Source organism: Chiloscyllium punctatum, chromosome 25, assembly GCF_047496795.1.
Source record: "Chiloscyllium punctatum isolate Juve2018m chromosome 25, sChiPun1.3, whole genome shotgun sequence".
NCBI lineage: Eukaryota > Metazoa > Chordata > Chondrichthyes > Orectolobiformes > Hemiscylliidae > Chiloscyllium > Chiloscyllium punctatum.
Window position 1 is genome coordinate 85,933,206 of NC_092763.1, and position 23,726 is coordinate 85,956,931.

A 23,726-nucleotide genomic window follows, 5' to 3' on the forward strand; every position below is an offset into this window, starting at 1 on the left:
CATACCATTAGTATCTTCCTGGTGATGACTGATGATTTTAAATTGGTTGTTTATGCAATTCTTAGCACAATCAAGATTGCTTCATAACTGCTGTTCCATTGCAGAATGGCACCCAATGTAGGACATTATGTTTGGGTTTTGCAAGTACGGGCTGGATTTTAATTTCAAAAAATGACACTAATCAAGTGATGTGGAGGTGTCAATGTTGGACTGGGGCAGATAAAGTTAAAAATCACAACACCAGATCACAGACCAACACACTGTACTTTCAAATAAACCTGCTGGACTTTAACCCGGTATTGAGAGATTTTTAACTAATCAAGTGTGAACTTATTTTCTCTGCAAAACTGCAATAAAAGGAAACAGTACTAAAAAGAAGAACATTAGAGACTACACATTACCATCCCTGTTGCAGAGATGTTTTGGCAAGAGTTGCATCTATATTACTGAAACAAGTATTCGCAAACTTGAGAATACAAACCTCTGCACAAAGGTGAAAGTAACAGAGTAGGATGGTGGCTTCTGAGCATGTTATGAGCAAAATGATGAACACCAAGAACAGGAAGCCAAACATATAATACATCTGATGGGACCTGAAATTGGAATGTATTAATTAATACAAAGGTGAATACTTGAAGGTATTGATTAAAAACACCAATTTCAAACAAAGTGTCACCCAAGCAACTACTAATTCACGTAGAAACAAGGACTTAAAGGATTGAAACAACTGAAATTACAAATAAAATCAATCGGAGGGAAAACTTTTGAACCAAACCAGTAAAGATCAATTAGATATTCCTGCATTACAAAAAAATCATGCTATAAACTTGCGCTGTTTCGTATGCAAGGTGGCCAGGGTACCTTGAGCTCCAAATAACAAACAGATCAGCTTTGATCTTACTGAATGGCAGAGCAGCTTTGAGGTGATGAATGCTTTTGCTCCTACTTCACTTATATTTAAGTTTCTTTCTCACAGCACAATGTCTGCCCTTTTAATCTCCTCTCTCGTCACTGGCCAAGGTGCCAAAGACTCCCCCTATGTGAAATATATAAGTATTTATTTCAATTCTATTTGTGAATTTGGTGCTGACAATATGGCCTCTTGAACACAAAAAACCAAACGTGATTGGCTGTCAGCCTTCCAGAACACATCCATTCAGTCTGCAAGCATTTTCAGGTAACAAATGACAGAAGAAAACCTGGCAATTGGGGCAGATGATAAGCAGGTTTATGAATGACAAAGATTAGTTAGGTGGTTGATGGTGAAGATGATGGTCTTGGCTTACAGAAAGACGTGTATCAATTGGTCAAATGGAATTCAACCCTGACAAGTGTGTGAGGTGATGCACTTTGGAAGAAGGAACAAGACAAGGGTATATTCAATGAATGTCAAGATACTAAGTAGCTCAGAGGAACAGATGAATCTTGGGGACCTTGCCCACAGATCCCTTAAGGCCACAGGACAGCTTAACAGAGTAATTACTGAGACAAGGAAGAACAACTTCTCAGGAGGATTGGACATCTTTCTCACTTCTTGCCACAAACAGCTGAGAGTAGAATGCATATGAAACAGATAGATTCTTGATCAGCAAGAAAATCAAGGGTTACAGGGAAAGTTCAGGAAAGTGGATATGGGGAGTGTCAGATCAGGCCACTATCTTAGCGAAAGGCAGAGCAGACTTGAATGACCGAGAGGCCTACTCCTGTTCCCATGTCTTAAGGCAGCATAAGGGACACTTGCCTTTATCAGTGGTGGCACAGATTATAATGGCAGGAAGGTTAAATCAAATCTTCACAGGACTTTGTTAAGTATGGCTACAGTACTGCGTGCAGTTCCAATCTCCACACTATTGGAAGGATATGATTGCACTGGAGAGATTACAGAGGAGAACCACGAGATGTTACCTGGGATGAAATACTTCAGAAATGAAGAGGTTGGATAAGCTTGCGTTGTTTTCTTTACAACAAAGGCAGCAATGAGCGGCTCTGATTGAGGTGCCTGAAATTTGAAGGGCATGGATCGGAGGCAGATGTTCTCCTGAGGTGACAGGGATTTCAGATTTAAGAGGAAAGGCAGGAGGCTTGTTTTTTGTCCCACCCAGAGTGAAGTGAATATCTGGAATGCACTGCCTGAGGGGGCAATGGAGATGAGAAACCTCACAACCTTTAAAATGGTTATGTAGGGGAGCACTTGAAATGTCATAACATTCAAGGCTATGGACCAAGTGCTGGAAAGTGGGATGGCTGTAAATTTAGAGTTGTTTTGTCAGTTCAGACTTGAAGGGCCAAAGGGCCATTCCTATACTGAGAGATTCTATGTTGGCTGACCTGGTGAGTATTTCCAGCAACCACTGTACTTTACCTTTGTTACTTTGCTAGAACACATTCCATAACGTCCAATAGCAGACTAGTAATACTTCAATATTTCACAATGTCAAACTCTAAATTCTTGGAAAGCACACAATTATTTTGACAACTTAAATTTACTTCAACTCACCAGATGCTGTTCAAAATAAAAAACAGCTGTATGAAAATGCAGCCAAATGGTAGGATGCCACCCATAACAATGCCTGGTAAAGGTTTTGTAAAGAATGACTGCTCTGGGATTTGACGTGGAATCTGATTCGTACGGACAGGATGATCAATAGGCTGAAAGAAACAATATACAAATACACATTTAATGCACACCATTGATAACTACCATTTTTCTTACTGATACTGCATTTAGGGGACTAATTTTCTTTTAGGAGAAGTGGAACCAGAAAGCATGCATATAATATAAAAAGCCTTACAATTGATAATTTCTTCAAAAACCAGTGATTTTAATGGATTGCTAATTACAGATTAAAATGCACTTCAATTCATAAAAGGTCTAGTCCATCAAGTTTTTATTGCATATTTATGATTTTAGTTTGCTATATCCCTATGTCCCTTCATAACCTGCACTTCCCACAGCTAAGTGCATTTTATTAGAAACGGTGTCCGAATATTCTGAACAAAAATTCTTAAAATAGATTTAGTTATCAGCATGGGCTTGAGTGAAGATGGCACTCAATGAATACAGCATCGACCATAATGAACACCCTGCACATTAATGCTTCACTTGTTTCATTTTGAAAGGAAAATACTGACTGCAGCATTTCAATTACATGTCACATTCCGCATATAGATGTCAATCCCTCTACAATTTACAATCCTACTCAGTTGCTGCTTCTGATCTCTCCCATTGATTGATGCTTGTTAACTCTCAAAAAATCCTCAGGATGCAAGGATTGCCAGCAAGCTGGCATTTACTGCTCTTCCGCAATTGTTTGCGAGAAGGTGGTGCTAAGCCACTTTTTTTGAGCTGCTACAGTCCATAATGTGAAAATGCTCTCACAATGCTGTCACATCAATAAATGTCTAAGTCAGGATGATATGCATATGTTTCATGCACCTGCTGTCTTTAAAGTGGTTGAGCTCAAAGTTTGGATGGTGCTGTCAAAGGCAGTGGTGGTGATGGTGAGCTGCCTTCCTGAACCACAGCAATCCATTTAGGGTGCATAACACTCCCACAAAGGCATTTGGAAGGGAATTCAAGGATCGTAACCTAATGACACGAAGGAACAGTAACTTATTTGCAAATCAGGATGGTGGGTTGGACAAGAGCATTCAATCTCTTGTTGAATCCCATGCATCTCAGGCCTTTATCTTCTAGATAGGAGTAAAGAGGAGTTTGGAAGATGCAATCTAAGGAGCCTTGGTGAACTTTTGCAGCGTTTCTTGTAGACCTTTACACATTGCTGCTGCAAACTGTCGATAGTGAAAGGACTGAATACGGTGCCAAACAAGCAGGATGCTTTGTACTGGAAAGTGTCAAGCTTGAGTGTTGTTGGGGTTGTAACCATCGAGGCAAGTGAGGAGTATGCCACCGTGCTTCTGAGTTGTGCCCTGTAGATGGTGGGCAGGCTTTGGGGAATCAGGAGCAGAGTTACTCACCATAGGATTCCTAGCCTTTGATCTCCTCAGGACATTTTATGGTTAGTCCAGTTTGTTTCTGGTCAACAGTCACCCCCAGGATGGGATTCAATTATGGTAATGCTATTAAATGTCAAAAGATGATAGCTGGACTTTCTCTTACTGGACATGACCATAGTCTGCCACATGTCAGTCAAATGTTACTTCCCACAGGTCAGCCTCAACATGGGTATTGTCTAGATCTTGCTGCACCTGGACATGGACTGCTTCTGTACACGAGTCTCCACGAATAGTCAACATTGTGCAAACCATCTTCCTTAATGACAAGTAAAATTCAAACATAAATGTCAAATAAAACAACCTGCCAATTATAATTGTACCAACCTTCTATAAATACATCCTCTAAATCCTATATATGTTTACCTGCTTATGAGAAATGAAAGCTTCTCAATAGGTATGAACAATGGGGAAAACAATAACTCAAAAGCAGTCGGACAAGCAATATGTACAGATGGAATGCAATGTTCTGGATTCAGTTATATCATGATCACTGCACAGCTGATTTTATAAATGGCTGGCTGAGATATTGATGATTTATTCCAAATATACACAATTTTGCAAAGTCAGGTGTATATTGCCTCAAACACCAACATAACTATTGCCAGCCAGTGATGAAACATAGGATAACTTACAGAAAAGGAGCATGTACCAATTCTTTTCAGGGAAGATCAGCAAAGGAAATTAATGTTATTACCTGACACACAGAATATGTTGAGATATGTGAAGTCCATTACACAATATTTACATGTGAACTCCAGATTCCAAGTGTGATGGGTTTTTCCTCTGCAATGCTGACTTACAGCACCAGGGACCCAAGTTCAATTCCAGCCGCAGGCAATTGTCTGTGTGGAGTTTGCACATTCTCCCCATACATGTGTGGGTTCCCTCTGAGTGCTCCAGTTTCCTCCCACAATCTAAAGTTGTGCAGGTTCTGTGATCTGGCCATGCTAAAGTGCCCATTGTGTTCAGGGATGTGGGTTAGGTGCACTTGGAGGAGTAAAATGTACAGTAATAAGTTAGGGGAATGGGGTCTGGGCAGGGTACTCTTTGGAGGGTCAGTGTGGACTTGGTGGGCCTAATGGTTTGTTTCCATAATGTAAGGATTCCATGAACAATAGAACTACAGAGCTACAGATCAAAGGAAAAGGCAGTTGTTGAATGGGCAGAAATAGAATGCAGAGGGAATGTCAGGAAAGATACTTGGTTGATAGAGCAAAGGGATGGGTTAAAGTGTGTGTCTGTTTCAAAGCAAGGAGTGTCAGAAATAAGTGATGAACTTAGAGCATGGGTCAGTACTTGGAACTACGACGTTGCAGCCGTAACGAAGACAGGGATTTCACAGGGGCAGGAATGGTTGCTGGATGTTCCAGGGTTTAGATCTTTTAAGAACAGGGAGGAGTAGCAGCATTGTTAATTAGAGAGTGCACCACAGCTGCAGAAAAGGTGGTTGTTGAGAAGGATTTGTTGACTGAGTCAGTTTGGGTGGAAATCAGTAACAGGAAAGGAGCAGCCACTTTATTGGGTGTTTTCTACAGGACACCCCAACCCTCACCCCCCAAGGTGCAGATGGAACAGAGTTGTTGTTATGGGTGACATCAACTTCCCCAATATTGATTGGAACCTCCTTACTCCCGATGGAGCCGATTTTGTCAGGTGCGTCCAGGAAGGATTCCTGGCTCAGTATGTAGATACGCCGACTAGGAGGGAGGCCATATTGAATTTGGTGCTAGGCAATGAACCAGGCCAGGTGTCAGATCTCTCAGTGGGAGAGCATTTCCAAGACAGTGACCATAACTGTCTCATCTTTACCATAGCCACGGAGGGGGATAGGAACAGACAGTATGGGAAAAGTATTTAATTGGGGAGGGAAAACTATACTGTTATTTGACAGGAGATGTGGATATATTGGGAATAATTGTTCTACGGGAAAGGCACAGCAGAAATGTGGAGGCTGTTTAAGGAGCACTTGTTCAGAGGGTTGGATAACTTTGTCCCACTGAGACAGGCAAGGAATGGTAAGGTGAAGGAGCCTTGGAGGACAGGAGCAGAAGAGCTTCTTGTCAAAAAGGAAGGAGGAAGCTTACTTAAGGTTGTGGAAGGATCTGGTACAGCTTTAGAGGATTACAGGGTAGCGAGGCAAGACCTCAAAAATGGTCTGAGGAGAGCTAGGAAGGAGCACATAAAAGCCTTAGCACAAAGGATTAGGAAAACCCAAAGATGTTCTGCATGTATGTGAGGAATAAGAGAACAATCAGAGGGTAGGGCTGATCAGGGGAAGTAGAGGGAACTTGTGCCTGGAGTCTGAAGAGGTAGGGGAAGCCCTCAATGAACTTTTTGCTTCAATATTCACTAGAGAGGGACCTTGTTGATGGTGAAAATAGTGTACCAGGTTAATAGGCTTGAACAGATTGAATTTTTAGAAAGTGGATGTGCTGGAAACTCTGGGAAACATCAAGATAGACCTGTCTGCAGCGCTGGACTAGATATATCCAAGGTTATTGTGGGAACCCAGGAATGAAATTGCTGCATGTCTGGCGACGAGCTTTGCATCCTCAGACACCACAGGAGCAGAAACTGCTGATTGGAGGGAGGGGAATGTTGTTCCTCTGTTCAAGAAAGGGAATAAGGAAATCCCAAGGGATTGCAGACCAGCCAGGCTTACATCTGTGGTAAGCAAGGTACTGGAAAGCACCCGAGAGACAGTGCTTATGACTATTTGGAAAAACAGTTTGATTAAAGATAATCAGCATGGCTTTGTGGGGAGCAGGTCATGCCCAGTCTTATTGAGTTACTGCCTGGATTGGAGGGCTTGTTTTATGAAGAGAGGCAAGTGCACTTGGGCTTTTTACACTGGAGATGAGGACAACGAGTGGTAACTTGATAGAGGTATACAAGGTAATTAGAGGCATAGATAGTGTTGATAGCCAGAGACTTTTCCCCAGGACAGAAATACATGTCACGAGGGTCACAATTTTAAGACGATTGGAGGAAGGTAAAGGGGAGATGTCAGAGGTAGGTTCTTTACGCAGTGTGTGGTGGGTGAGTGGAATGCACTGCCAGCGATGGTAGTAGAATAAGAGACATTAGAGAAATTTAAGTGACTGCTGGACAAGCACATGAACAGCAGTAAATTAAGGGGAGTGTAGGTTAGGTTGATCTTACATTAAGATAAATGCTCGGCACAACATTGTGGGCCGAAGGGCCTGCACTGTGCTGTACTGTTCTGTGATTTATGTAAATATATTTACCTGCTTCCATTTGAAAGAATGTGTGCAGGCTCATTTGCACTAAATCTTAGGGCCAATGTACTTTTAATGTTTTGGAGTATTTTTCTTATCATCCACATCAAGAATTAACATGTACAGTTTAGTTATAAGCTAGGTTCTGATGCCCACTCAGTCATTCACCTGAAAATTTACCCACTTTTAAAAAAAAAATTAGATTCCTTACACAATGTGGAAACAGGCCCTTCAGCCCAACAAGTCCACACCAACACTCTGAAGAGTAACCTACCCAGACCCATTTCCCTCTGACTAACACACTTAACACTATGGGCAATTTAACATAACCAATTCAGCTGACCTACACATCTTTGGATTGTGGGAGGAAACCGGAGCACCCAGAGGAAACCCATTCAGACACAGGGAGAATGTGCAAACTCCACACAGACAGACAGTCACCCAAGGCTGGAATTGAACCTGGGTCCCTGGCACTGAGGCAACAGTTCTTACCCCTGTGCCACCGTGTATCCTGGTCTGAACTAACATGGTCAGTAAGTTACAACTGTTGTTTCATTTCTGTGGGTAAACTTTTCAGAGCTTGTTCAAAATTCATCCTTCACAACGTGAAGCATGACGCATTGCCCTCGCTCCGCTGAAAACAGTTTTTTTTGTTGTGTCCCAAAGAGAATTTATTTTCCTGCAAGTTTAAACAGTGAAATAACTTCAGTTTACAAATGTAAGAGCAGTAACCATTTTGACAAACTCACCCTTTTCTTAAATCCAAAATAAGCACCAACAAAAGTTAGCGGCACTGAAATTCCAAACCACATCGCCAAAATTGCCACAAGTGTTCCAAAGGGAATTGCAGCAGATGATCCTTCTACCCAAAGGATGAGATTTGTGATAAAGAAATCAATGAAGACAATTCTGTGAATGGAATTAACATTATCTTTATATTAAAGCGTTGCAGCATTATTTCATTAGACAACCTTAAAAAAAACTACACAATCTTATCGACAGTGCTTCTACATTATTAATTCAGTGTGTAAATCAAATTAATCCACAAGACCAGTCAAATTAAGCACAAACTACAGAGTAATGAAATCAGAACATTCACAATTCCCCCCCCACCCCACCCCAAGCTCCACTTGCTAGAAGTAGTAATTTCTTTATCTGTAGTTTTGCCTGATCAACTGTGCACTTACAGCATCTGGAGTCTTTTATTTGTGTCTCCCAGAACGTTTGCTCAGACACTGCACCTGCCAAAACACCTGGTTCTTACAACCAGATTCTTCCTGAATCATCTGTCCATTAACCAGTCAATCTCAGAGAAACCACCACCAATTCAACTCTCCTAAACCCTCTAATATCCCAAATTAATATTCTATCACTAGCCTGACACACTCTTCCATGTAACCTTTTGCTGAAGGTGCAAAGATTGTAGTAGTTTGGTCTTCTTTAATCCTAAAAGACTGAAGCAATAAGTCAATGAGTGGAATGAAGCATCTAAAAATGTTGGTGTGTACGATTTATCTTTTTTTTTTAAAAAATGGCACATAAGACTGACACATTGTTTGAGTTTAATGGTTAGTGTGTGTAATGGAAGCCCAAAACCAAAAATTGTTTTACAAAAGAAAATGATAATCAAAACTCATTTCCTTTGACATTTGAAAAGACATTACAAGTTTAAAACAAGACTGCCATTTTCTTCAACAGAAGACGGGAAGTGAAGTATTTTGAATAACAACATACCATCTGCTTTATGTAACTTAGGTGTTCTATTATTTTAGAATCAATTTGCACTGATGGAAAGTAGACTGCATAGAGTCACTAAAGGCAAAGATTAAAAAATAAAGCAAATGTGCAAAGGGAAGAAAATTAAAAATTGAAAGCTTAGGGTTGGTGCTAAGAAGGGAGAATCATCTATGAAAGAAAAGCAGGACAGTCAGAGTACCAATCACACGGAAAAGCTGTCAGATCCAGGTACAACATAAATTGAACCGCCAATAATTTTGAGGATCTCCAAGTCTGCCAGCAAAATAATTAAACTAGGGTTACGTACTTCCCAGTAGGTTGTCTTCACATCCAATGGTTGGCAAAGTGGAAGAAGGAATTGCCAGCTGGTTACAGTGCAACTCTAGAATCTCAGTTTTGGTTTTTAACTCCCAAGGCCCCTCTGCCTTTGCACGCAACCATGCCAGAACCCAAAGCACAGCTCGTGGTCTCAGATTAGTACTAGCTTTGTAAATACATCCTTAATGTTAATCTAATTTACTTCTTTCAGAACATAAACAGAGTACATACTTGCAGGATGTTTCAGTAATTAATAAGTGGCTGTCACATGATCAAAGGTTGGACAGTTGGGTTTGTACCCATTGGAATTTTGAAGAATGGGAGATTATCTTGTTGAAACGTGAAGTATGACATTGCACGATTGGGTGGTTGCTAAAAGGATTTTTCCTTTATGGGAGAAACTAAAACTAAGAAACACAGCTCTAAAATAAATGGATTCCTATTTAAGCTGGAGATCAGGAGAACTTTATTCTCTTAAGAGTCTTAGATTTTGGAATTCTATTCAACAGAGACTAATAGAGGCAAGGTCATTGCATCCTTTTAAGGCTGATTTGAATAGATCTTAGATCGACAAAGGAATCTAAGGGTACAAGGGGTGGTCAATAATGTAGCATTCAGCCCACAATCAGATCAGCCAAGACCTTAAATTGTAGAGAAGGCTCAAGGGGCTGAATAGCCTAATCCTGCTCTTATTTTGTATATACTTGAACAGAATCCCCGAAACACCATTTCGATCTAATTTGGTACATTTCTGTTTTCATGCAATAACTGAAATTTGAGCCTAGGACGACACAATAGGTGGGAATAGTGCAGGAAAATTGAATGGAGTTAGGTTACCAGTCATGATTATATTCATAGCAGGACAGCAATGAGAGTCAAATCGTCCACACCCAGTACCTTTTACATTCTAAGCTCTTTAGATATTTTAAGAGGCCAAAATAAGTGAAACATTAATGGTACTATCACAAGTGATCAGGTAATTAACTTGTTACAGAGCACTGTTTCTGCAAAGCTCACTCATCTTGCTCTACACATAATGACATGATTTGATTAAAATATGTGCATTACCAAAATTAAAGGCAAGCACAGATTCTACAAGCTACAGAAATAGGATGACAAGTACTAACCCAGGGCACAGAAATGAAGTCAGGAGAACGTTGGTCTTCCATTTCTCACCACCAAATGCTGTGGAAAAATCACAACAATTAACCAAAGATTATCCTGTCAAATTCTGTTTGTCCAGCAATCCAGAGCATCGAAATCTTTTCCAACTTCAAAACATTTTTGGTCGCTCCTGAATGCTGCTGGAACAGGTGTGCAGAGCTCCCTTTTGTCCCAGGTCCAATGCAGTAAGACAGTACATAATCAGTTCGCAATTTAAAACAATCATAGCAAAAAAAAATTATGTGCCTTTGTGCAGTTATTGTTTCTTGATGAAGTTTCTTACCCAGATACCAACAGTGCCAAATTTAAGTGTTCAAGCAACTTTATTCTTCAAAAGGGAGGGGATTGCCAAATAGATCTGACAGAAGGTCACTGATGTGACAAAGTCAACTGTTTCTCTCTCCAAGACTGCAAGTTATATGTTTATTTCAGTTATTACTGAAGTGGGTCAAGGAAGCAGTTCACCTTCTCAAAGGGATGGGCAATAAATGCTGGCCAGCTGGTGATGCTTACAAATTATTCCAGCTTGCAATTTGCCAAGTTTGTTTGATTGACTGACCACAAAATAAAGAGGTTTCTCTTGTTTTGCTTTGAAAAATGCTCAAGAGTAAGAAGCTACAAATCACAGCAAGTGGACCCTGGGTAGCTGAACAGCTCTGGATGTGAGCACTATGGCCCGAAGACTTCAGATTTTTGGAAGGGCAAGTGGAATCTGTCTTTGCAGTAAGAACAAAAGCACTGAAACCCTGAAGGAAGCCAGTTTAGTTTCCCTCACGTGTTGATATTAACCATTAACTTGCAGACTTTGCAATTTGTAAAACAATCGCTCTTTGACTCCTGCAAGAAAATGAAGTGCACCTGGAGGGGAGAGAGAGAGAGAGAAGAACAGCAACTCCTGGCAAAAGAATCTCAGCAAATCCTGCAGGTAGAGGGTCACTAAACAGTCTTCCTAGTTTTTCCCTCCACCCATAAACACCAATGGATTATGGAGTATACTTATCTCTATTTATAAAGAATAGTAATTCTTGTTAAATACAGAAACCCGGTCTGCGTATTCTGTTAATGTAGGTCTAAAAAGGTTTGTAAATTGAGAATTTGACATGAATCATAGAATCCCTACAGTGCAAAGAGGGGCTATGTGGCCTGTTGAGTCTGCATTGGCCCTCTGAAGGGCATCCATCCTGATTACAAATTGGACATTGCGCATCAGGGTGGAGTGCTTCTGACGCTTCATACACCCATCTCCACACTTAGATCAAATTTCACAATTTAGATGTTTATAAAATAAATTAAAAGTGAAGAAACAATGCAACTGATCACAGCTTCTCAGATATTAAACTTTAAAATTAGAGTCACAGTGCATACACAAAACTTCGTGCTAGTTTACTGATTGCAGTAACTTCAGGGTAATAACATGCTTGCAACCCAATTGTCTTCATTACTATTAACAAGACTCATCTAACATAATGCAAAAGTAGTCAATGACAAAAAGCAATTACACAGTGCATCACTTACTCTTATACATTCTGGCAGAAACATATCCTGCAGGTGTTCCAAGCAGGACCCACAGAACAACAGCACAAGTCATCAATGCTCCTCGGTTAGCAGGTGAAAGAAACCCAAGACAGGCAAGGACTGCAAAGGGTGGAAAAAAATAAATCTCTCATTATGTACAAAATAAAACTTTGCTCTGTTTAATTTTCTCAACTGAATGCAGCTTTTCAGTAAAATAATGGATGTCTTTCTGTACAATTCAGGTGATGGAAAAGTATGACATCCTCAAACAAACATTCAATCTAATTAACAGGGCTTTTTGTTGAAATTGTCTTCCTAGTTAGTTGCTGTTCAAGCATCCTAGGGCTAAATAAAACTCCAGCTTCCTGCATATTGCAATTTGCTCACTCTATTAACTAAGGTCTGTGTGAAGAGACAGTTAATGCTGGAACATAAGAGTCAGATGTGCAGCACAGAAACAGACCTTTCGGTCCAACTCATTCATCCTAACCAGTCATCCTAACCTAATCTAGCCCCACCTGCCAGCACCCGGCCCATATCCCTGAACACCCTTCCTATTCATAAACCCATCCAGATGCCTTTTAAAATGTTGTAATTGTACTAGCCTCCACCACTTCCTCTGACAGCTCATTGCATACACTCACTACCCTGAGAGAGAAAAATGTGCCCCTTCGGTCCCTTTTATATCTTTGCCCTCTCGACTCTCCCACCCCAGGGAAAAGACCATGTCTGTTTATCCTATCCATGCCCCTCATGATTTTATAAACTGCTATACGGTCACCCCTCAGCCTCTGACCCTCCAGGGAAAACAGCCCCAGCCTATTCAGCCTCTCCCTATAGTTCAAACCCTCCAACCTTGGCAACATCCTTGTAAATCTTTTCTGAACCCTTTCAAATTTCATAACATGCTTCTGGTAATACTTGCGTTTCGACTAAGAATTCCATCTGTAAAATTAACTTCTGTCTGAATCAATCATCAACTCGTGCTGCTTCCAGCATGTTTGTTCTTAATTTCCAAGAAAGCACAAGTCTGACTGACAATAGCAGTTATAAACATTTGTAGGCCTCCATTCCTAGGTTCCCAAAAGCAATTTATCACTGAAACTAACCAAGCTGACCTTAAAACCAGAAACTTGTACTTCACAACAGTCCATTATTTTTGAGACAAACACAGCTCAAGTATCTTCCTGTGTTAACACAAATTGAACATCCTGATGTCCACAGCACAATTCTCTTCTTCAGAATACAACCAGCTGACAGCTAATATTGTGACATGACCTGAAAAAAAAAGTAGCGAATGTGGTGCATTTAGATTTTCAGAAGGCTTTTGATATTAGGTTCCAAAAAAAAAGGTTAGTGGGCAACCTTGTAACACATAGGATAGGAGGCAGTATATTGCATTGATTGACAATTAGTTGACAGAGAAGAAAATGCGGCAATAAATTAGTCTTTCCCCCGCAGTGGAAGGCAGTGATGAGCGGAGCATGCAAGGATTACTGCTTGGGCCCTGGCTGAAAGAATCAAATGCAACATTTCCAAGTTTGCTAACCACAAAACTGGGTGGGTTTCAGAGTGGTGGGGTGCATGCAACCTGACTTCAGTGATTCAAATGAGTAAGTGGGCAAATACATGGCAAATAAGTACATGGCGAAATGTGAAGTTTATATGGTGCAGTGTGAAACAAAAATAGAAAAAGTATTCTTAAAATGCTAAGTATTCGGAAGTGTGGAAGTACAAGAGGATCTGTGCGCCTTTGCACACCAGTAAATGAAAGCAGACAGATAGGTGCAGCAAGCAATTAGTACGTTGGCGTTCATGCCAAGACAATTGGAGTTCAGAAGTGATGTCTCACTATTGTTACACAGGGTCTTGGTAAGACCACACCCATAATACTGCATGCAGCATTGGTCTCAATGTCCAAGATACACTTGCCATAGAGTGTGCAGCAGAGGTTCACTAGGCTAGTATCAAGGATGACAGGATTGTCATAGGAAGAGATACTGGTTTAACTGGGCCTGTATTCATGAGGGGTTACGAGGTGGTCTTAAATAAATTTCTAACAGGACTGTACGGACAAGGTGCAGAGCCAATGTTTTCCCTGGCTGGGAGTACAGAACGCAGAGGTCAGAGTCTTCCGATTCAGGGTAGGCCACTAAGGACAGATGAGAAAATATGCTTCCACCCAAAGGATAGTGAACCTGTCAAATTTGTTACCACAAAAAAAAAGCAATGGAGGCCAAATCATTGAATCTATTCAAGAAAGAGATAGGTAGATTTTTAGAAATTGAAGGTACTGAAAGGTATGGGGGAAAAGCAGGGATGTGGCATTGAGACAGAAGGTCAGTAATGATCAAACTGAATGCTGGAGCAAGCTCGAAGGGCTGAAAAGTCTACTTCCGCTCCCAGTTTTTAATTTTAATCAATCATTTCAGAGGCCAGTTCGTGGTCAGCCTACACTGGTGTAGGTGGAGGTTGGCTAAGCTAAAGAATGTGTTTCCTTCATCAGAGTTGACACTGTCCTCAGCTGGGTCAGACGATCTCCTGCACTTCAGCCCTCACCCCCTCTCTTCCCTCCCACAACAGCAATAAAAGACCCCCTTGTCCTCATGTACCATCCCACCAGAATCCACATCCAAAGAATTCATTAACTGCCATTTCCACCAACTCCAACAGAATGCCACCACCAGACACCCATCCCCCTCACCTCCCTTGTCAGACTCCATCTACCACTCCCGATTCCCATTCCTCCACCACTAAGCCCCTGGTCCACACTTCCGCCAATCTCACCCCCTATCCACAACTTTGTTTGTCCAACTGTTGTTCTCTCTCCTTGGGCTCAACATCCACATATCTTCCCCTCACTTTCTTCTGCATTAAAAAAACTACGCTGTCCTTGCTACCAGTCACATGCATTATTCTCCGACCCCTCCGAAAATACTCAAATTCCACAACTAAGAGTCCCACCTGTGCACTGGCTCTTCCTGCTTTCAGCTACCTCGAACCAACTTGCTCGCTTGCCCCCCACTGCTGAAAAACATTTGAACAACTGTCTCACACCTTGCCTTAGTCACCTGGAGTTTGACTACATTTTACTGCTCAGAGCTACACAGATACCAGGCCAAAGATACTAGCTGTGTGCAAACTGTATTGCTATTTTCAGAAACAATAAGATAAAGTGATAAACCAAAATTATTCAACTCAGTTTTGTAACATAATACTTACAAAGAGTGATAAACATCATTATGAAAATTTGTGTTCCTTGACCAAGGAAAACAGATAAAAGCATTCCCTTCCTCGGAGGCCGAAAAACATCGCCATGCACCAGCTTCCAACCAAATTCTTCCTGAGCATCTTCCTGTGCAGAAGGATAGTTAAACACATTACCAAGACAGAGAAAAAGCACAAAGAAAACTCACTAGTTTACAAATATGACAATGTTTTTTTATAACCAACTGCAGCAAAGACACTTCCATTCTGAACCAATTTACAAGTTACAGAGTAACTGCTCTGACTCTTATAGCAAAGTAGGCGGCCATGAAGATGGCCATATGGTGGACTCTGGTTTGGCCCAAAACCCCTCCAACTTTAGTGTAAATCTTATTTGGACTTTAATTGCACTCTGAGCTGCACTGAATAGGTTGAAAGTAAGTTTATTAATTATGTCTATTAATAAATGGACATTAGACAAGTTAACCTAGTGAAAGGATTAAGTGGGAAAGCATAGTCAAGGCCCAATGTACAGCCTTACCAAGAGGTAGCAGCATATTAGACAGTGGCAAACTTGGATTCCAAGAACTTCACAAATGTAAGTAGGAGAAGTAAGCAACTCAGCCCCTCAAGCCTGCTCCACCATTCAATACAACCATGGTTGATTTCATCTCTGCCTCAACTCCACTTTCCTACTTGCTCTGAATAACCCTTCAACCCATACTAATTCAAAACCAGTCCATCTCTTCCTTCAGTTTACTCAATGTCCACCATCCAGCATACCTTGGGTTAGCGAATTCCATAGATTCAAGACTTCCAAAAACCATCTTCCTGTGTATCAGGTATGACTCCAAACAGAGTGTGCCCCCTGATACTCTGATTCCAGTTTTACCAGGGCTCCTTGATGCCACAGTCAAATGCAGCCTTGATGTCAAGGGCTGTCACTCTCCTCTTCCCTCCCCCTCTGGAATTCAGCCCTCTTATCCATATCTGAACCAAGGCTGTTGTGAAGTCAGGTGGCAAATGGTCTGCAGAACCTAAACTTGATAGCACTATTGATGACACCTTCATTACTTTACTGATGATCAAGAGTAGACTGATGGGGTGGTAACTGACCGGGTTGGATTTGTCCTGCTTTTTACGTATGGGACATACCTGGGCAATTTTGCACATTGTTGGGCAGATGCCAGTGTTGTAACTACACTGGAACATCTTGGACAGGGAAGGAGCAAGTTCAGGAGTAGACTTCAGTTCTATTGTCAGAAAGTTGTCAAGAGCCCACAGACTTTGCAATATCCAGCATCTCCAGCTGTTTCTTGATATCACATGAAGTGAATTGAAATGGTTGAAGACTGGTTTCTGTAATGCTGGGGACTACTGAAGGAGGCTAAGATGGATCATTCACTCAATACTTATCTTTTGCAGTGATGTATTGGGCTGTTCTATCATTGAAGATGGGGATATTTGTGAACCATCCTCCTCTGGTGATTTTAATTGTCCACCACTACTTGCAATTGGATGTGGCAGGACTGCATAGCTTAGACCAGAGTCACTGTTTGTGGGATCACTTTGCACTAACACTTGTGCCTTTTCCTGTTTGGCACACAAGTAGTCCTATTTTGTAGCTTCACCAGGTTGACACCTCATCTTGGTGCTGCTCCTGGCATGCCCTCCTGCACTCTCTATTGAACTAGGGTTGATCTCCTGGCTTGTTGGTAATGGTTGAGTGGGAGATATACCAGGTCATGAGGTTACGGGTTGCGGAGTACAATTCTGCTGCTGTTGATTGCCCACAGTGCCTCGTGAATGCCCAGTCTGGAGTTGCATATCTGTTCAAAGTCTGTCCCATTGAGCACAATGAGAGTGCCACACAACATGGAGGTTATTCTCAATGTGAACACAGGGCTTTGTGCCCACAACAACTGTGCAGTGGCCACTCTTGCCAATACTAACATGGTCAGATGCATCTGCAGCCACAGGCTGATCAGGATGAGGGCAAGTCTGTTCCTCCCTCTTGCTGGTTCCCTCATCAGTTGCCCAGACCAGACTAGCAGCTACGTCCTTTAGGAACTAACCAGTTCAAATCAATAATATTACTGCTGAGCCACTCTTGGTGGTGGACACAAATCCCAGAGAGTACATTTTGTGTCCTTGCCATCCTCAGTGCTTCCTCCAAGCGTTGCTCAACACAGAGGAATACCAACTCATCAACCAAGAAAGTGGTAATCAGGAGGTTGCCTTGCTCATGTTTAACCTGAAGCATTGAGACTTCAGGGATCTGGAGTCCAAGTGGAGGACTCCCAGGGCAACTCCTTCCCAACTGCATACCACTGTATACCAGTGGGACAGGACATATGCAGGGATGGTGGTGGTGGTGGTGTCCAGGATATTGAATCATACATTATAGACAATGAGTACTTTGGCATTAGCCCCCAAATGTTACTAAAGTGGACACTGCAAGGTTGGTAGGGCTGAACTGACAAGGTCACAAGCATTTTCTCTCAGTGACTTGCTGCACATTCACACTTAATTAACATCAAATCACACGTAGACAAACTAATTCACCAATTTTCCTCAGACTTCAACTATGGGGGATTAAACCTGGTGAAACAGATAAAGAAATCTTGCTCGCTCAATCAGCTGTGAGGTGGCCAAAAATTAAACAGCCTCCCCGTTATCTTTTCTTCTCAACTCTACTCGGGCTGTCAATCTTTCTGTAGATGACAAAATTCTGAAGTCAACCAAGAACAGCAAGTTATTTCACAAGGTTCCACACCTGGAGTATTGTGTGCAGTTCTGGTCTCCAAATTTGAGAAAAGACATTCTGGCTATTGAGGGAGTGCAGCGTAGGTTCACAAGGTCAATTCCTGGAATGGTGGGACTACCTTACACTGAAAGACTGGAGCGACTGGGCTTGTATACCCTTGAGTTTAGAAGACTGAGAGGGGATCTGATTGAGATATAAGATTATTAAAGGATTGGACACACTAGAGGCAGGAAACATGTTTCCACTGATGGGGGAGTGCCGAACCAGAGGACACAACTTAAAAACACGGGGTAGACCATTTAGGACAGAGATGAGGAGAAACGTCTTCACCCAGAGAGTGGTGGCTGTGTGGAATGCTCTGTCCCAGAGGGCAGTGGAGGCCCAGTCTCTGGATTCATTTAAGAAAGAATTGGATAGAGCTCTCAAGGATAGTGGAATCAAGGATTATGGAGATAAGGCAGGAACAGGATACTGATTAAAGGATGATCAGCCATGATCATATTGAATGGTGGTGCAGGCTTGAAGGGCAGAATGGCCTACTCCTGCACCTATTGTCTATTAGGTGTGGGTGATACCGGCCAGGCCAGCTTTTAATACCCATCCTTAATTGCCCAGAGGGCAGTTAACAGCCAATACTAGTGAGATACTTAAGTTACAGGTTGGCCAGACCAGGTAAGATGGTAATTGCCTTCCCTAAAAGGACATGAATGACCCAGATGGGTTATTCCGATAATGGGCAATGGTTTCACGGTTACCATTAGATTATCATGTACATGATCAACTAGCCACAAAACGACATGACCCACCCTCACAAATGGATGCGGAAGGACAATATGTCCATCCTAGGACGAGCCAAACAGAGACACCACGAGAATTCCTAGAAGCATGGCATTCCAAGCGGAATTCTATTAACAGACAGTGTCTTGGATCCCATTTACCACCACCTGAGAAAAGAACAGGAAATGACGTCGCCAAAGGAAATGGCATCACAAACCCAAACACAAATAGAAAGCAGGCTACACCTCCAGTGTTTCACCCAGACACTCACTAAAAATGTTATCTAGTAGATTGACGAAACATATGAAAATGAACCTTCCAGCTCAGCGAGCAAACCTACATCCAAAATCTCAACCTGAGCTACAAATCTTCTCAAAACCCACTAGCTCAATTCAAATTCCACCATCTGCCATGGCAGGATTCAAACCCCAGGTTTATAGAACATTACTAGGATTACTGGATTAATAATGTAAGAAAATACCAAAAGGCCAAACTTCCCTTTATTATCTCACCAACAGGCTTGCATCTTACTGTTCAAAAGACACTTGCTGGCTCTCTTTTCAAGGCCTAGATTAGAGTGGTAGCGGAAAAGCACAGCAGGTCAGGCAGCATCAAGGAGCAGGAAAGCCAAAGTTTCAGACAAAAGCCCTTCATCAGGAATTCACCATCTCTTTTCAAGGCAACTATCCTTGAAGCACAAACCAAAAACCTATCTACTTCTACTTTAGAATCCAAATTTCTAAATACTAAGAACATATTATAAATTTTCACCACAAAAGACAGAGCATGCAATATTGCATATTTCAACGTGACAAGAAATCATGAACATTAAGAACAACTCAAGCTTCATATCAGCAGAGAGAAAAAGTGAATCTTGAGTGATCCAGGGTGATTAAAAAAAAGGGTATTACGTACTGAACAAATTAAACAAAGCAAAAGGTATTGTAGGTGTTGGAAGGATTCCATACCCCAGTTGTGAAAGAAATACACAACTGCATCAAATTTGTAAATGGTACGACTTCCATTTGAAGACATACCCAACAATGGGACTTACCGCAGAGTCAATCTGATTGTATCGCGCAATATCCTTGTGAAGGGTCCGAAGCATAATCATTGCCACCATCCCAGATAAGAACAGGACAATCACAAGGGAATTCATAATACTGAGAAAGAAAAGGGAAATATCAACTTCTATGAACTCTTAACTAGTCATAAATAAGATGGCCAGACTTCTGCACACTGCACTGTTTCAAGGATATAATGAACAAACTTCTTATGAACTGGCACCTTTGGAACCAAGGCTGCATCAGTTGATCAAGAGTTCCACATAATCAAAGTAAAAACACACAGATCTAATCTTAAAAGAAGTAACAGAAAAGTAATGCAGGGGGTTATGCTCGCATATCTGATTCACAGCATAAATTACTTCAATAAAGCTTAATACTGATGTGGAGGTGCCAGTGTTGGACTGGGGTGGAAAAAGTTAAAAATCACAAGAACACATTTTTGACAACAGGTTTATTTGGAAGTATTAGCTTTCGGAACACTGCTCCTTCATCAGATAGCTGCCGAGCAAGATCACGTCTTTATTTTAATGAACCAAAACCTGCAATCCATTCTGAAAAATTGAAACTTTACAGCAGTCTATGTTTGTTCAATATATTGTTTCAGTTGCATGACACTAATCTTATGCCATAAGATGTGTCTTATGGTCCTACTCCACAGCTACCTGAAGGAGTGGGCTCCAAAAGCTAATACTTCCAAATAAACTTGGACTATAACCTGGTGTGTGATTTTTAGATTAGATTACTTACAGTGTGGAAACAGGCCCTTTGGCCCAACAAGTCCACACCGCCCCGCCGAAGCGCAACCCACCCATACCCCTAACCTAACACTACGGGCAATTTAGCATGGTCAATTCACCTGACCTGCACATCTTTGGACTGTGGGAGGAAGCCAGAGCACCCGGAGGAAACCCACGCAGACACGGGGAGGACGTGCAAACTCCACACAGTTAGTCGCCTGAGGCAGGAATTGAACCCGGGTCTCTGGCGCTGTGAGGCAGCAGTGCTAGCCACTGTGCCACCGTGCCGCCCATAAAGCTTAATGCAGCAGCGTCTTCTCAGTCACACCATCAACTTGGTGATTATGGAAACTGCAATAATAGAGTAAACCTCCAAGATTTCAGGGATATAATTTTTACTGGTTTATCAAAAGTGCTGATTCACTAGATGCCAGTTAAAACAAAGATTGCTGCATATCAGTTTAGGTGTGGAGGTTGTTTTCATTAAGTGTTTCTGGAGTCAGTTTCATGATCTCACTGCAGCGTTGCCAAGTGTGTCCTGTTGAAGTTGAGTGGTTAACCTAGTGCTGGTTGACCCTTAAAATTTCACAACTAAAAATTTGGGTCAGAACTCCTTGTAATTTCCTCCCTCACCCATAGCAACCTGGGATACAACTCACCCTGACCTGGGGTTTGTCCACTAGAAACCTACCAAAATCCCCAATATATCCTCACTTCCCATGTCAAACTGCTCAAGATCTACAGTCGCCCCTCTTGCTGTATTCTGGACCTACAAAGTGAAGACAGGCGTGAAGAAATCATTTAACAGCCTGCCAATGTCCTCCAGCTCCATGTACAGATTGGCACCTTGGTCCCTAATGGGCTCTATTCTTTAGATGGTTATCCTCTTCCCCCTATAGAATGTTTTGGAATTCTCCCTAACTTTACCCACTAGTGTTTTTCCATGACCCCTCTTGGCTCTCCTAGTTGCTTTTAAGTTTGCTCCCTGCATTTCCTGTAGTCCACACTAACCTCTTGGTTTTTTTCTCTTTTAACCTGGTGAAAGCATCTCTTTTCACACTTACCCAGTCCTGTAATTTGCTAGAAGTCTAGGGCTTTCTGGGCTTGTTACTCCTCCATTTCACCCCAAATGGTGAACATGTTAGACCCACACTCTCGCCTCTTCACAGATTCCGAGTCCTACAGCATGGAGACAGGCCACTGGGCCCAAACTGGCCCATGCCGACCAAACTGCCTGTCGACACTCCCCCTATTTCCCTGCACTTGGCCCACAGCCTTCTAATCCTTTCTGAAATATACCCAACTACACTGCTGTAGATTTCTCGACCAGCAGCTGCTCCCAGTCTACTTAGAATTAGAAGATTTAGAACACCCTTCATCACATGCACTTGAACGAGTGTAACAAAAAATTTGTAATGTCGTCTCTCAGTGCCATCTTCACAGGGTACCTAGGTGGAGATACTTTAAGCATTGGTATAGAATTCAAATATTAAAGAACTGACTAGCATGGGAGTGCAGAGTTTAGAAATCCAGAATAAAAAGCATCTTCAAAGTACTCAAGTTATGGTTCTTTTTCATCAAGTCCGTGCTTACTGGGCTTCAGAACATGAGATTTCGTCCAGAACTTGGCCCACTCTCTCTGCTCCCGCTCCTGGCATGACACACTGAGACCTGACCTGAGCAAGTTCTGCTTTCGCTCTGGGCCACACACACTGCCACTCCAGCCGCAATTTGCTTCTGGGACTCAGTCCCTCCAGCTACAACCTGTCTCTCTCACTGGGTTGGTCTCGACTCTCTTCTCCATTCCCTCCACTCAGGGTACTTTAAATTAAAAGTGGCATAGGAAAACTGCAGCGAGAAGGAACAAGGAAAAGGAGCTAGCGAGCAGAGGAGCTCTGGCTCAAGTGTCTTTTACTGTGCCGCCATCTTAATCCTCTCTTTAGCCAGATCCTGACTTGCTTGCAGACATTCTTTCTCCTTTTTCATAATACATGCAAAATGTGCAGTGCTGTGGTCACTATCACCAAAATACACTCTGACTGCCACCTCAAACACAACCAGCTTCACTCCCCAAAAGTACACCCATTGTGCCATTCATTGTTGGACCTTTGACATTTTGACCCATATATATTTCAAGAAATCTGCTCCTGCTAACCCCTTAAACTATGAGTATTCCAATTAATGTTTGGGAAGTTGAAATCCGTTAAACTCCCCCAATAAAACCCTGTTATTTTACACAACTCTGAATTGCCTCCATATCTGCTCACTATTATCTACTGACCGTTTGTTTGGCAGCATCTATAATACACACCCGGCAATGTTTCTCTCATTTTTGTTTTAATCACAAACCATCACTTGAATACCCTTCCAGAATATCAGCCCTCCTTACTGCAGTAACTGACTTCTTCACAGATAATGCAACATCTCCTGCGGCTTTATACCCTCCCCTGTCCTGATGATCTTACAGTCCAGAATGTTGTGCTGCCCATCCTGCCCCTCCCTCAACCATGTCTGCGAGATAGCAACAATACTGCAATTCAATCCTCACCCTTAGCTCATCAGTCTTACCAATAATACCTCTAGCACTAAAGTGGAGGCCATCCAGCCTCAACTTAATCCCCTGAAACTCAACATAGCGGAATTCCCTCTGCCTTTGTTCCTGTACTATAGTATGCTGTGCCCTTATTGTTCTAACAATTTACATCATTCAACAAGGTGTACACAAAGTTTTTACACTGGATCACACACATACAAGTCAAACAGACTTGATACATAAAGTCTGAACTCGACTGAAAACTTGTTATCTGGAGCAGTACACAATCAACAGCAACTTTTGGATAGTAACACACATGTATGAATTGCGAATATTGCTGTCAGTCTGAACAGCAATTGCTGAGCTTCGCCATCAATAGCGACACTTCTGTAACATTGTTGCCTTAAGTCGCAACAGAGATGGATAAAGAAACAGCAACCTGGTAAAACTTCATACAGGCATCATAGTTTTATCCTGAGGCAGAAGAAAAGTGTTTCATTTGTATTTCTAACAGTATAGAAGCTTTGAAGAATTTTAGCTGCAGTCTTTAGAGACAGCTGTGCAATGACAATTTTGTGCATTATAACCTGACAAATAAGATTGCCCATAAATTGCGTGTGCAAGTGAGTATTCACAAATTAAGAGTTT

The 23,726-nt window shown here is 41.9% G+C and overlaps 1 protein-coding gene across 1 annotated transcript in view; it reads right to left on the reverse strand.

Moving 5' to 3' along the window:
- The window catches only part of LOC140496092 (transmembrane 9 superfamily member 2-like), a 122,747-nt gene that overhangs the window by 30,427 nt on the left and 68,594 nt on the right, over positions 1–23,726 (reverse strand). Inside the window, exons 9-15 of the mRNA XM_072595630.1 lie at positions 19,796–19,904; positions 15,213–15,345; positions 11,991–12,110; positions 10,439–10,496; positions 8,006–8,165; positions 2,498–2,649; positions 482–593 (exon numbers count right to left, since the gene is read on the reverse strand). Coding sequence (XP_072451731.1) covers positions 482–593; positions 2,498–2,649; positions 8,006–8,165; positions 10,439–10,496; positions 11,991–12,110; positions 15,213–15,345; positions 19,796–19,904 — 844 coding nt within the window. The remainder of the gene's footprint in view (positions 1–481; positions 594–2,497; positions 2,650–8,005; positions 8,166–10,438; positions 10,497–11,990; positions 12,111–15,212; positions 15,346–19,795; positions 19,905–23,726) is intronic.